This window comes from Chroicocephalus ridibundus, chromosome 6 (assembly GCF_963924245.1).
Source record: "Chroicocephalus ridibundus chromosome 6, bChrRid1.1, whole genome shotgun sequence".
NCBI lineage: Eukaryota > Metazoa > Chordata > Aves > Charadriiformes > Laridae > Chroicocephalus > Chroicocephalus ridibundus.
In genome coordinates, this window is record NC_086289.1 from 20,505,759 (window position 1) to 20,520,332 (window position 14,574).

A 14,574-nucleotide genomic window follows, 5' to 3' on the forward strand; every position below is an offset into this window, starting at 1 on the left:
AGCTAGAGTATAAGGGAACATTACAAAATAATTCCAGTGTTTGGGGAAATTTTTTGTAATAATCTAAATACCAGGAAAATTATTTCCAGAGGACATGTGCTTCTGGTTTCTTGAAAGATGTTTATAATAAGCTGGAGAATTTCTTTCATTGTTAACGTGCTAGAGTGGGTTGCAGTATAATTTTACAAGAATACAATAACCTGGATAAAATATGGACATAATCTCAATGAAAATTAAAAAAAAAAAAAAAGAGAAAGCCTAATATTATGTTCAATTGCACAGCCTCGAGTAAAGCCTTTTAAAAACTCTGCTTAAGTCATATTGCTTTTGCTTTAGCCAGAATAACAATTCTATGCTCCCCTTGTTGCAAAAATATTCCCCATCAGTGTCATTCTCTATTAGCATCAATGAGAAATGTGTACAGATCAAAGGAAATAGAGATGCTGAGATGAAAAAAGAGATGGTTTTTATAGCATGCAAGAAGCACGGAGAGTCGTTAGGAAGAAGAAAATTCCAGGGGCCCGCAAATTCTGCTCTCTGAGGGCTGTTCTACTATAGCCTTAAGTACTTAGCCCTTTGAGTTGGTAGAGATAAATCTTATGCTTCCTCAACCAAATTTTCTGGTAAGCTTTTCATTGCCTCCTAGAGATTAGTTGTCATAGCCCACGTGTGTCAGTTATAGAACATCATCTAAATGAGCAGGTTTCAGTGTCTTTTCACAAAGGTTTGCACCACCAAGCTTAGGAGCTCCTGTGTGATTCACTGGAGCCAATGAAAGGATGTGAGAATTCAGGTTAAACCAAATCCTGCAATCTTTACTTATGGAAAATTTTCGTTGACTTCACCATTGTTACACTAAATTTTAAGGGGAGGAATACCTGCACAGATAAGACAGGCTATAGGGAATCTTCCTGATTCTGCTGCTGACTTATGTGGTCTCTGCTAAGTCATATAATCGTCCCACTTTGAAATCAGCTAAATACATCCTATATTACACAGAATCACAGAATGGTAGGGTTGAAAGGGACCTCTGGACATCATCTAGTACAACACCCATGCCGGAGCAGGGTCACCTAGAGCAGGTTATTACAAGGCCAGATTCCCTTGGGCTTAATTCTTCAAACACATTGTACATGTGCACACAGTACATAAGAGTTGTCTTCTGCTGTTCCTACACTGACTAACATCTTGAATAACCTTTTTACTGGAGTGTATCTGGCTTCTCTTGCTCCCCACCACAGAACATGTAATGCTCCTGCGTGACTTCTGAAGCAGAGTGCTTTCAGTGACCAGAGCTGAGCTATTTAAGAGAATCCTTCTACTTTCAGCTCATACAGCATAGACAGCATTGTTTATCTCAGCGTGGATTGGATCACTGCTGGCCCAGCACCATGTGATTGCCGAGATTTTCCTTTGACGACGATGATGTAAAAGCTACATCATCAGGAAGGGCTTATGGTTATCTAAGACTGAGGGAAATTTCTGGAAGTCATTTTGTTAACTTTGAGTGAAAGTATGATCTTTTGCACTCGTTCTGCCTGCCTGTCTGCCTTTTTCAGGCACCACAGCTTCCCTGCTCCTGCCATGTCCACAAAGCAGAGGGGTGTTGTTTTGAACAGTAACTTTATGTAGGTTTGACACCTGTGGAACTGAGAAGGCTGTGGCTTGGTCTCATCATCTGCATGTACTCAGCAAAATCAAGCTTTCAGCATTACACATTTAGCTCAGTGTCCTACACTAGTGTATACTCCTGAATCAAGCAATGAAGACAGGTGTTCCTAAAGCTGCTCAGAAGCTTAAGTTTTCTTCACCTGAAAAATCCTTTTGCCTTTTTAGATTTCAGGAGTGCATTTCCCGTTGTACCACAAACCAACCAGATCCAGTGTATATCAGAACCAGTGACCCTGGAGTCCTTTTGGGAAAGAGGACTAGATGTGCAAGTGAATTATCTGCAGTCTGATTATCACGTCAAGAGCTGTGAAATGTAAAGAGTGGCTTTTGGGTTTTGATTGCTGGGGAGTTTGTGCCTTCTAAGCCACACTCCAGCCTGCTGTCCTGCAGCTTCAGCCTCACAGAAACCTGGGAGCAAATTTACACATTGCAGGATTGTACTTGATGGATGGACTTTATTTTTTTCCCCATCTTCTTTCTCATCTTACAATTAAGCACTACGTCATTCAAAACAATCTTCTATCATATGCATCAAGCTAGCTAGGAAAGGTAGGTTAGTCAGTTCTTTGCACAACTAGTAGGATTCCTCATTAGTCTTAACCTGTAGGTACCACTGGCCCTTTCCTTGAGAAAGAAAAAGGAAGTGAAATACATTACATTACAAAGGAAATAATTTGTGGATTCTGGATCTGGGAACAATCAGGTCTTCCTTTCTCCTGGACAATTTTAAATTAAAAGCTATGCCACCCTCTGTTAGAAGAGTTGTTTCCTCCACAATATGTAACAATGGGTGATGATTTACGTTTCCAATTTCTTAAGGCATTATTGATCTCCACAGACTTCAAGTAACATTGTACATATGATATACAAAGAAATGGTGAACATTTTTTTCCTTGACTCCGTGTGATTCTTGAATATTTCCATCCAGTCCACATAATTTCTCTCTGTGAGATGAATATTCCTGTTTTTTTTTTTTTTCCCACAGTCTCTCCTTAGGATGTGAGGTGTCCATAGGAACATGAATATCATTTACACATTCAGGTTGACACTCCGAACACAACATATTCAAAACTGCTGAGTTATGCCTGCTTTCCCATTCAGATTACAGGTTGCTATCTTTACTCTTAAGAAGGAACAGTTTGTATAAATACATAAAATCTCTTGCTGGAATTGTGCCGAGGCTTCTGTATTTACGAAATCCCATAGCAGATGATTTTTGTGTGATGACACATTTGGAGTAATAAAAGTGTCACCAGAAAACTGAAAACCTTTAATTACTTCCTTGGGCCTTTTTGAAGGATAAGAAGAAATCAGCCTGATTTCCAGCAGTGTTGGTTTAGAATCTAGGAATAACTCTGCAACTGTAAAAGGAATAAAGCATTAGCAAAGGTGAAAATGCTCTTCTCCAAAAGCTGTTAAAACACCTCTGCCAGGTATATTTAATTCTGCTAATGAAGAAAGATGGTCTGGCACACCCCTTAGCGTCCCTGCCTGCCCTATATTTGTGGGATTCTCTTTCTTTAAAATAAATTCATTCAACAGGATTAGTAAATTATCTTTGTCCCTGACTTTGTTATCATAACTTCTGTGGGATTCAGTAGTAAAATTTTGATGCGATACTGAAAGAGGCTTCACAAATTGTTGTAGATATTGTTTCCAGGGAGTCTGGGAAGTATTTTTTAGTCTAGCTAGTAAAAAATAGACATCTTAGTGAAAAGGACCTGTCCTTTTTAACTGATAGTGACACTAAAAGTCGTATTTCCTACTCCCCGTATTTTCCAATGTCATATTTCTCAGCACTGAGAAGACAATGGCTCCCTTGATATTTCAGCGCTCTTACTGGCCAGCAGTTGCATTTCTAGGAGATAACTCATCTAGCTTCAGTTTTTCATGAAGGTCTGCAGAGGTAATTTTTGAAGCTCCTCTCCTCCAGGGGAATCTCTGGCTTTCTGCCTGCAATCAAGACACCGACATTGGTAAACATCCGAAGCTCTAGAGAGGAAAAAAATAAATCTCTCTCTTTCTGACTCCTGAGTAAAGTTACTACCTTGATGAGGGAGTCATCCCACCGAAGTTCATAGGGTTTGAGCATAAAGTGTATCTATGGCCCTGAGGAGCGCTACTGATTTCAGTACAAGAAAGACCACACATCCTAGAGAGAGCGGTTTTCCAGTGTATACTAAAAAATAGGACTATCAAAGGCTAATCCTTTTCTCTCTGAAGCTACAGTGAGTTTTCTCACTGTTAACTTTGCAAAATCCTGCCTAACCCCACTGCTGGCATGTGCTGTCTGCCCCTGCCCTGGTGACCCAGAGAAGGGAATTGCAGCCTGTCCACCAAACATACTGAATCTTGCTTCAGCATACTCTTGCCTTCACCTCCATAACTGACCCTCCGGTGACAGACAAGCTGGCAGCCGTAAGCCATTGCCTCCCACAGTTTCATAAAAGAGATGCTTATGAAAAAGAGATATGCAGAGGAAAAGATGGGCTAGCCCCTCTTCCTTAGGCTGCATGCAGTATGCAGTTTCCTCCTATCTGGGCATTCATGCAGAGAAAAGCAACACTCTGTCCCTGTGGCCAAAGCCCATCCAGTTGGCCTGGAGAGTCCTGTTTAGCCACTTTCTGACAGTGCGCTCAGGCGGTGATACAGGGTGCTCCCGAGCTGTGCCATCTGGACAGTATCCACATTTTTCCTGTGGAGCTCTTTACCAAGTGTGAATACAAAACACGATGTTTCTCAAATATGAAAGGGAAAAGGCCAAAGATTTGAGTTTGGCCTTTGCAAGAGAAAGGGAGAGAAAAAAATGGTAGTTCCAGCATGTGCTTGCTAAGAGCTACTTCATGGCACTAGGGTTTAGGGCTGCTTGCTTTGTCCTGTGGAATAGCCTGAAGAGAAGTGCAATTCCTAGAGACTGGATCAAAGAAACTTCACCACTACCTCTGGACTCTGTACCTTTTTCATTTGCATTTCCTACAGCATCCCCCTGGCACCGCAGTGTGCACCCAACATCACAGCGTGGCCAGTCCATTGGTGGCAATTTGCCATGTACTGGCAATCAGACCAGCAAACCTATGCATAATTGGCAAGGTTTTATCCTTGCTGACCTAACACATAACACCCATAACACAGGGCATGCCAGTGAGGGTGGGGTTTCACTTTCAAGTGTTACTGCAGGAAAACTGATTTACTAAAAATATTATGAAGTTCTGACTGGAACTTGGGACATATACTTACTAATTCCAGAAAAGTCAGAGATAAAAAATTCAATTTTGTCTATAAACATAATTTTCTTGCCCTGGTCCCATGTTACAATCATTCTGCGTCATATCCCGAACAAAAACATGCAATCGTATAGACACTGAATTCCAAGGCAAATGTCTGCAGCAATAGTTACTAAAATATTTACGATTGAAGTGAACCAGGAAGTGAGCCCTTCTCTGCTTATTTTTGATAGTAAACTAGAATCAGGGGAATTTTTTTTATTTATTTATTTTTTTAATTAGAAATTCACATCCATTTTGTCATCTTTGTGATAACTGGTGTGGTCATGGAACAGTGAGATTGCAGCAATCCATAAGTGCAGGTTGGCATCAGTTGTTTTTCCAGACAAGTTAAATTTATGAGGTGGTTATTTACTTGTTTTCTTCATAGCTAATTATAAATTTGGATAGAAGCGTTGTAGTTAAAACTTCAAGAACTTTCAGCCTGACAGTCTTCATGGTAAACAACCTTGAGGCTGCCAAGAAACAAAGCAGCTAAGCCTAGGAAGAGCAAAATTGACATTCCTGGTAATTATGACATAAAAAAATCATTAAAAACCCAACCCTTCTACGTCCTTTCTAATACGTTTATATACTGGACAAACCCAATAAAAACAAGACTAGTATACACATACTTTAGTTTCCTTTAAATATTCACATTGTAGACTTTGCAGACTGTTTATTAAGAAAAATGTTCCTATAAGTGAACTCTTTCAAACAATTGCCCTTGGGAAACTCTGTGACTGGAATAAACTAAAAATCAAACTGTAAGAGATCTGGAAGAGGAATTATTTTGCATGTGCCAGAAGATATGCTGGAAAGTGATGACTATTCCTAATGTACATTTTGCAAAGTGTGTGATCCTAAGATGCGAAAACAGATATACGAGATAAAGACTGTATCTAGAAATGTCACTTTGGAACAGAATTCTATTTGAAGAAATCATTCCAATATTATTTTAGAACAATGATGTAATTTTTCAGGAAAGGCTGTTGCAGACATAGAAATCCCAATGACCTCCTAAGTGAGAGCCAGGATGGAAAGAGAGAGGTGCATGGCCAGTCATTCATTGTCTTTTCCTCTTCTGTCCTAGTATCAGTCCCACCTATAACATCAGTTATTAAAGTCATGCTTTTGTTCCAAAAAGGAGATGGTGGCAGGATTTCAGGTTTACACTGCCAAAACGCTATCCAATACAAATGAGAGGTAAAATTGTAGAATTAGTTTTCTTTCCCTGCCTGTTCAGAAAAAAATTGGTTTTGGACAAACAAACCAGCAAGATTAAATTAAACATATGGTTGATAAATGAAGTACAGAAGAGCGTATAGAAAAAAAATCCTGGCTACCATAGGTACTTTAAAGTAGTGTTGGCTTCCATGCACTGTTATTACGCATCCTTTGCTGAAAACTGTATACCCTTCACAATTTTGAACCTCCTGTGTGTTTCCTCATATTTTCAATCAAATTATTACATACTAGAAATATGCATAAGGGAAATTATTCTACACATTTTATGGTGTGCTGTTGCTTGTAGCAGTAATTGAAGTACCTTTTCCACTTATGAAAGTACTAATTTTATTTGGTTTTATTGCTTTCCTAGATGTAATTATTTATTTAGTGTGTTTTGGCTTTATTAAATTATGTTTACTATAGGAACATCATAAAAATGTATGAAAGCAACACATCAGCCACTACTGCCCAATGACCTGTTTTGGGGAATCTAGTGTTATTTTTCATATCCAAACATAATAGAATAAAGTAAGAATAAAGAGATAATCTACACTAGAAAACAATGCAATTTTGAGATAATATAATAAAACACCTGGACAATATGATTTCATAAATCTTAGTTCTAAAATTTACATGAGCTGGGCGTTGGGTTGGCTATTTTAGGACATGTAGCATTTTCTAAATGGAAACATAAGATGAAATACAATTAAACAGCAAAGGGGAAAGCATGTACAGATTTAGCTTGCCCTGAGCAACTGATTTCTCCAGAACAATGAAAACATTTCTACTTCAAAAGATGCACTGGGTCAGTCTTAGAAAATGAAGAGTTTTACTCTGGCAGTGAACAACAGCAGGTTTGTAAAGTTTTATGAGATTCATTTTTGTTTTCACATGCAGCGTATTAGTCTGCATTTAGTGTCTGAAGTGACACCCGCTGAAGTTGGCAGTGAAACTCCCAGTGCCTTAAAATAGAGACTAGGTGTGCTGTCATAGGCAGAGAATAAAATCTTCAACATTTGCTGGTGGTGGTGTGATGTCCAGCCCCAACTTAGATCCTGCATTTAACCTCTGTACTACCTATTGAATAGCACATATAGTTTTGAAATCTCAAAAAGAATCTTTAACTTATCAAAAAAGGCAAAAACAACTTAAGTGCCCAGAAACTGAGGCTAATACTCTCAGGCTAGAAAGAGGGGAATATAAAAAATAATTAATTATCAGAGCAATTGACCAAGAGTTTTTTCTAACTCTTTAAGCCAAAGCCAAGATAGGACAGATGTCTTTCTGAACATTGTGGTTTAGTTCAGTACCAATACACGAACAAAGAAAAATAAGTGATTTTATTTCTGTCACATACAAGATCAGGCTGGGATGCACAGGAAGTCCTTTTACATCGTTACACCAGAAAATGCAACAAAAGCAGGAAATCCATGTAGTCAATAGTGGAGCATTTGATAGTGAATGATAACCAGAAGCTGAGATCAAATAGGACTACCCATGCAAGAGGGGGAAGGAGGGAGGGAAGACCATGTGAATAATCAAATGCAAAGATGACAGTCCTGCAGTTAGCCCTGCAAACAGCCTTACTCACATGCACAGATCAACTGGCTTCAATGACACCACTTGCAGCAGCAGCAGCTGCACAAAGTATTTCAGGATCAGATCTGCAGAGAAGAAATAAGATTAAATTAATGCTGGAAAAGTGTAAACTGATCCACCCAGAGGGAAACAATCTGAAATGCAGAGTGTGAGCAACTGTCAAGGCAAAATGAAAGGATTCCAGAACAGTACAAAAGACAGGAAGCAGGGGAGCACAGGGACTGATTTTAGAGGATATTGGATGTTTATCTGTTTATCCAAAAGACAGTATAATAATTATTCAAGCACATTTCAAGGAAACAGGAATAATTTATGTTAAATCAGAAAGAAATGAATAACAGTAAATAAAACATAAAAGGAAACTCTTGACATTGGAAAATGTTGTCAGTTTCTTCATTATAACATTTAAGCACTATACGGAAAAATCTTGGTTTATGAACTTTGAGTCAGTTTTCAGTTTACAACTGGTAAAGCCTTTCTTGGTCTCAGAGGTTCTTTTTCTGTAAGGTATAGTCTTGTGACTGCAAAAATTTGCATGGCTGAAATGTTTTTTTGTTTTAATTGTCCTTTTTAGGCTTAAACTTGAGGACACCAGTTATATTCAGGTAGTACACAGTACCCAAGAAGATTAAGGACCAAATTCTCCAGTTCTTCACTTGCACAGGGCTTTAGCACTTCCCCCTTCTTCAGAGAGCACAGACTTTAATCTTCTGGAGATGAAATGAAATCCATTTCAAGTACTAGGGCCCCACGTACAATTCAACAGAAACTCTTTTGTTTGTTGCTATACTTTCTGAGGTGAATTTGATATGAACAACCCACTCTCAACTGATGAGCCAACACACACAAAGGAACACGAGAGAAGACTTTCCTTCCTGTGCCTGAAGCCCCCAATAGCAGCAGGCAACTCTTCTGTCACCCTCGTGACATTTGTTCAGTAAATTTTCTTGATAACGTGTCTCTTAGCTAAGTTTTATAGTTTTAAGTCTAAAAGTCAACCAGTGTAATACATCAGACAGCTTTGGTGGTATGGCCTTTTTGCTGCCTTCTACATATTTTTAACATGTTTTTTGGTTCTGTTAAGAAACATAATGAGAGGTACTTTGAGTGGCTGTGATTAGAGATGTAACTGGTCCAAGGTTTACAGCTGGGAAGTAAATCTGGCATATATATTTCAAATTGTGAAATCTGCAATAACTAAAATTAAATGGGGAAATTTAGGATTAAAAAGGCTGAACATTTTGCTAACACGCATCTTTCAAATGAATTGTCAAATTAAAATGTTTAGTGTTTGAGAAACAGGAGAAATTGGTAATGAACTTGAAAATCCTACTATTTCCTGTTTCTTGTTTTTAATACTATTCTTGTTTCATCTTCTATGAATTAACTCTAGTGCAGACTAAACTGATTAAAAGCATAGTAGAATTGGCATGTGTGAAAGAAGAAATACAGCCCATTCTACAGAATATTTAAGGCATCTTTTACATTCAGTGGGAACAACATTATTAACTGTAATTCTTTTGGTTCTGTTTTTCTAGCCAAAAATTGCAGAGGAGAATTTAACATACGCTGAACTTGAACTTATGAAGCCGATTCAGGAAGCCAAAGGCATTCCCAGTACGACAGTCTATGCACAGATACTCTTTGAGGAGAACAAGCTGTAATAGTTCATGCCTGTATAAATGTCCTTTGTCTGTGTTCTATTTAATTCTTGCTGTGCTGTTTATTTATAAAAATCATACAAATGTTCTTATTTTTTTATTTCCATTCATGCACTTCTATTTTTCTATGAGACTTTTAAACAAAATGTAGTTGAAAGTAATCATAGAAAAGCAGCTGGTCTACAAGTGACATCCCAGAGACACCCTTTGCAGTGTTCGGCCCCCCTGTTTTAAATGGACTGAAGTTCTACCTGGGGCATTTTCAATACTAAGTATTATTCCTTCTTTAACGCTAATGTGACGAGTCCAGCTGCAAACATCATCATCTGAGCAAGCCTCAGAAGGACTAGTAGCAGGATCCCTGTACATCAGCCTGCTTCTGAAGACAAAGACCACTGACCAGGAAATTTGTCAATTTAATGTTTTTCCCATCAGAAAAATATTAATTCAGTAAAGCTGAGACTTTTTTCTATAGCAAAGGAAAAGCTAAAATTACTTTTTCTGCTATCCAGATATAATTATCAAAAGAGTTGGTTTTCTGTGTTTTCAAATTCCCTTTCTAAATGACTTTGTATTTAATAACTCATGTTACTTTTAGTAAAGTTCTTTGGTGCTTGAAATCAAACACTTCAAAATAATCCAAAGGAAACATTCATAGTTAAATACCAATGATTTGAGGAAGAATATTTATAGCTTGGGAACATTTTCCAGCATTTGGTATTTTTTAGATTCTGATTTGGAATAGGAAAAATTTTGATAGCAAGTAAGACTTCGACACAACCAGGACACTGCTTTTGGCCTTGATGTAGATTGGTGCTCCCAAACTTGCAAAAGTTTCCTCCTGTGGCCTACGTTACTGAGCTGCTGATCTAGAGGAAAAACTGTCACAGCTTCTCCTCTAGTACGGAGCAGACTCTGTTAACACACTGCTCGCTCACTTTGGAGTTCTTTCTTTGGAAAGACCAGGGCTCAGGAGATGGGGAAATGAGCCTAAAGTGAGAGCACAAAATACTCATCCTTTCGTCACCTCTTGATAACTGAGAAGAGATTCTTCTTTTTCCTTTGACACACATTCATGGAAAATGGTCTATTCTGTGGCATCCTGGGCATTTCAGTTGTAAAGGATAGGCAGACTGGTGTTTTCAAACTCCTAAACCTTCAATGCCCAAATTCCACCAAAGGTCAGGGAGGGTTGGGTATGCAACATCTTTCAGCCCTTGAGAAGCTTTGCCCTTCAGTAACATCAGAGTTAACGGAGACATAAAAGCATGGGCTCTTAGCTCACTCTCAGACCATGAAGAACTGATACTTCCCATGTGCCAGGTCCTCTCCTGGTCTGGGAGGAAGTCCCTCAACAGGCCACACCTTCAGCAGTATTTGGTGCTGATTTTGGAGGAGCACTTGCAGGCCTTAGGTTTTGAAATCCTAACCAAGGTGATCCAAGTTGCTTCCTCCTTTATAGGTCAGGCCTTTTTAGTGATACAGCAGCTTCTCACCAGGGCTCAGAGCACAGCTGGGAACCATCGCAGGAATACTCATGCCCTTATTCCTGTCACTGCATGGGAGCGCAGGAGAGGAGGGCAGGGTGACAATGCAGGGATGAGGACATGCAACAAAGGAAGAGAGCACACCACTGCCTTTTGCAGGTTTTCACCAGAATAAGTGAGTCTGCATAAACTGCTTTTTAACTTTTTTTGAAGAGGAGTAGAGATTAGGTAACATACATAATCCATTACTGTGTAGCCAGGATGTGTAAATGTAAAATTCAGTCACTTGCTTCCATGTTAGATATATGTCTCTGGTATAACAAAAGAATTGAAGAAAAGCTTGTCAGGCTGGCCATTATGTACAGTACTAATTCCAACTCTAGTCCCTCATCAAGATAGTTCTTTCCAAACAAAGTCCAACTTTTATCAATAGGTTTGCTAGTAATTATTTGCATTTTTAATGTTTGCATTTGTGAGCTGTCAAGAAAGTGTTTGTTTCACCTTTTCATTATCCAAGGAGTTTAATCACCCACCAAAAGGGCATGGTATCTATCCTTATTTTCTGATTGGGTGATGGATTTTCAATGACAACAGCAATCAACTCATTGACCAAAAAGAAATTGGTGCTAAAGAGTCATCAAACATTCAGGGATCAATTTTGGAACAGCCAGAGTTTGACTGACTATTCAGAGAGGACAACTCTCATGCAGACAGCTGTAAGGAAGGCCTTAGAAAAGTATAGAACTTATTAGTGATTCATTTGGAATTAAAAATAGAACCCTAACACATTAATGAGTTGACCACTTAGGTGTGAAAACTTTCTAAAGTTTGGTATATAAACATTCCTTTTACATACAACAGGCCATTGTGCCCAATGTTCAGAAAATCCTCTACTGTATGTTTATGTCCAGTATTTTAATGAATAGCATTCTTTGTGTATCAATAGTCTATATAGTCTTGTTTATGTTTGATATCTAATTCCCTAAAATAATAGTTAATTAAGCTAAATAAATTACCTATTTTGTTGAGATTCATTATCTTAGTCTGTGTAGGATTTATTGCTTGCTAGAAAACGATTCAAGGATATGTGTTTATCTCATACTCAGCATTTAGACAATCCGAATAGGTAGGAATTGAATTTTTCATTCTGAAGAAAATTCCGTGATTTTAAAATGTTTTCCATTTGTGACCAACTTCAGATGACAGCAGAATCCTGAAAGGCAACAGACCAGCTGAGTGAAAGGAGGCCAGAAATACTACTTAGGAGAACACCCATCTTCCTGAGTAGACGTTTCCTATGCTTTTTCTTATGCAGTGTCCACTCAGATTTAATAAAGTCAGATCATGTCATTGGAGAAAGAAAAACATCATTCTTTACCTTCCAATTAATTGTACATCTTTAAGTATCAAAGCAACTCACTTGAAAGACTATGGAGAAGAAAATTTCACTGAGTATAATGTGCTTTAGTGGGAGAAATGCAGAATAAGTTGGATTTAGCTCCTTCTAACAGGAACTGCCAGGCTGAATTAGTCTCTGGCCTAACTCCCTCTAGCTTCAGCAGAACAGCAGCAGAGCTGAATGTGGTCCACTGTTCTTTTACGGCAGGAGCTCCCATGAAGACTCTTAATATCTTATTAAGCAGCAGTTGGAGTCTGCTGAGTCATACTATTTCGGTTACTCCTCCTGTTGTCATTGGTAAAACACAGCCTAGTGCTGAAATTTTAACAAATACAGCTCTATTAGCTTCACACCAATTTAGTATCAGACTGTTAAATGTTAATGTACTGCACCCTATAGCTTTAAATAGAATTAAGAGATGTTTACAGCTTTGGCTAAATGCACCTTGTTCCTCCACATTAAATTTTATTACTAGAATCCTCCATCAGCAAATAGGAGTAAATCATATTAGTGTCACGGGCTGTGTGTGGGTTGATTCTGCAGCCCAAGGAAAAGGTGTTTTATTACTCTTTATTACAACTTTCTAATTGGTAGGTGTGGTCAGAATGTCATTATCTCTGTAATTACAAGCAAATTATTTGTTTTAGAATAACTGTAACATAATTGTGGGGTTCTCTTCATTAAGACGTTCAATCAACTTGTGTCCTTCGCCAGGGTTTGGCCAGGTTCTGCTGGCACAGCAGGACTCAGACCAGATGAGGTCTCATTTGATGTTTGATTTGTAGGTCAAATTCAACTTTTTGAGGGCTTCCCCAAAACAACTCTGATGAGTGACATCAGGGTGCAAAGATCCTTTTTGGTTTCAGGCTACCCTGCCAGGGTAAAACATAAAATTCCACTGCATAACAATTACTCTTCTGAGTTTCCTGCACTAATCTGAAATATACTCATTTGGTGTGCTTTGTTCCACCACCTGATTTGACTCCATTTTATTACCTTGGTTGGGAGGTAGAGTAGATCGAGAGAATGCACGTCAATAGAAGACTCCGAGTTTGTGTTATTCCTCTTAGAAAAAGAAGACAAAATGGAGATGGCACAGATTTTGAGATGTCACCTAGTCTGTCACCTGATGTCAAGGCTGGACCAACTCAACCTGACTTAACCTGGTAGAGGCTGATCTAACCTCTTAGAAACTTACCATGATAAGGTTCCATACTCTCCTCACCACCCGTTTCCACAGCCCTAATCATTCAAAATGTTTCCTAGCATGCAGGCTGTATCTTCTTGCCTTTTCCCCAGTAGACATACAGAACATCTTACTCTGCTCTTAACAGCGTTTTCCGTATTTGAAGACTATTGAAGGGACGGTCAAAAAGAGAATTGTCAACCTCAGTTCTGTCAGGCTTTCCTCTTGTAAGGAACAAATGATTTCCAATACTGCTTCTATGGAAAAGATTAACAAATTATTCCACAGAAAACAGCCCAGGAAATTCAGGGAATGGTTAGATTAGGTTCAGTTCTGAGCTGGCTTCCCAGATTGCATTCTGAGTGCAGCCCACGCAGGAAAATGCTTGCTGAAACACCTGAACAAAACACACCACATCTCCAACACATGGGTCTCAAACAATCTCTCCCCCAGGCTGCCCCAGCTCTTTCAGCAAACTTCACAGCAGTTTCACATTCCAGCATTTCCACTCAGAGTCTACATGCTGAAGCAATGTGCCCTACTGACTGCAGAGCAATAGGTAGGGCAAGAATCCTACCTGTCTTGGCACCATATTGTGTCAAATGTCTCTTGTTCCTCACCAGCATTGCTGGATTGTTTGCAAACCCCACAAGAGGCTTTTCAGTCTTTAACCACCCCAGTCAGAAATGTTCTGGCAGCCCTTTTTGAGCCTCCAAGCTGAGAACTGCTCAGATTTTCATTTTAGTACATAACACCACTAGTCACTGCAATTGCATTTCTCACCCCTGTGCAGGACCTGGGACTGTCTTGTACCTCAGAGCAGGGAAGCAGGAGGTCATATGTACAGAGGCCCCAGGCAAGCTCACTTGGGTTCTGGTCCTGGCTAGGGAAAAACTTTGGGGAAAGGGACTTCTTACCTCCCTGCCTGCCTGTTCCCTGTGCCCCTCTTAAACGCAAGCTGTTGAGTCAAACTCAAACTTTCCATCTTGGATTTAATTTGAGTTGTTAAGCCATGTTAAAAATCCTGTTTATCTTGTCTGCAGCAATATTTTACCATAAGGAAGAGAATGAGAATACA

General features: G+C 39.0%; 1 protein-coding gene across 2 annotated transcripts in view; it reads left to right on the forward strand.

The window, feature by feature from the left end:
- VSTM4 (V-set and transmembrane domain containing 4) overlaps window positions 1–14,574 on the forward strand; it is a 53,145-nt gene that overhangs the window by 27,866 nt on the left and 10,705 nt on the right. Inside the window, exon 8 of one of the 2 annotated variants that reach the window (XM_063338070.1) lies at window positions 9,302–12,771. The exons of the other annotated variant lie outside the window; for it this stretch is intronic. Within the exon in view, the coding sequence (XP_063194140.1) occupies window positions 9,302–9,427 (126 nt within the window). The 3' untranslated portion in view covers window positions 9,428–12,771. Of the gene's footprint in view, window positions 1–9,301; window positions 12,772–14,574 lie in introns of those variants that run through there. 2 annotated transcript variants of the gene reach the window in all.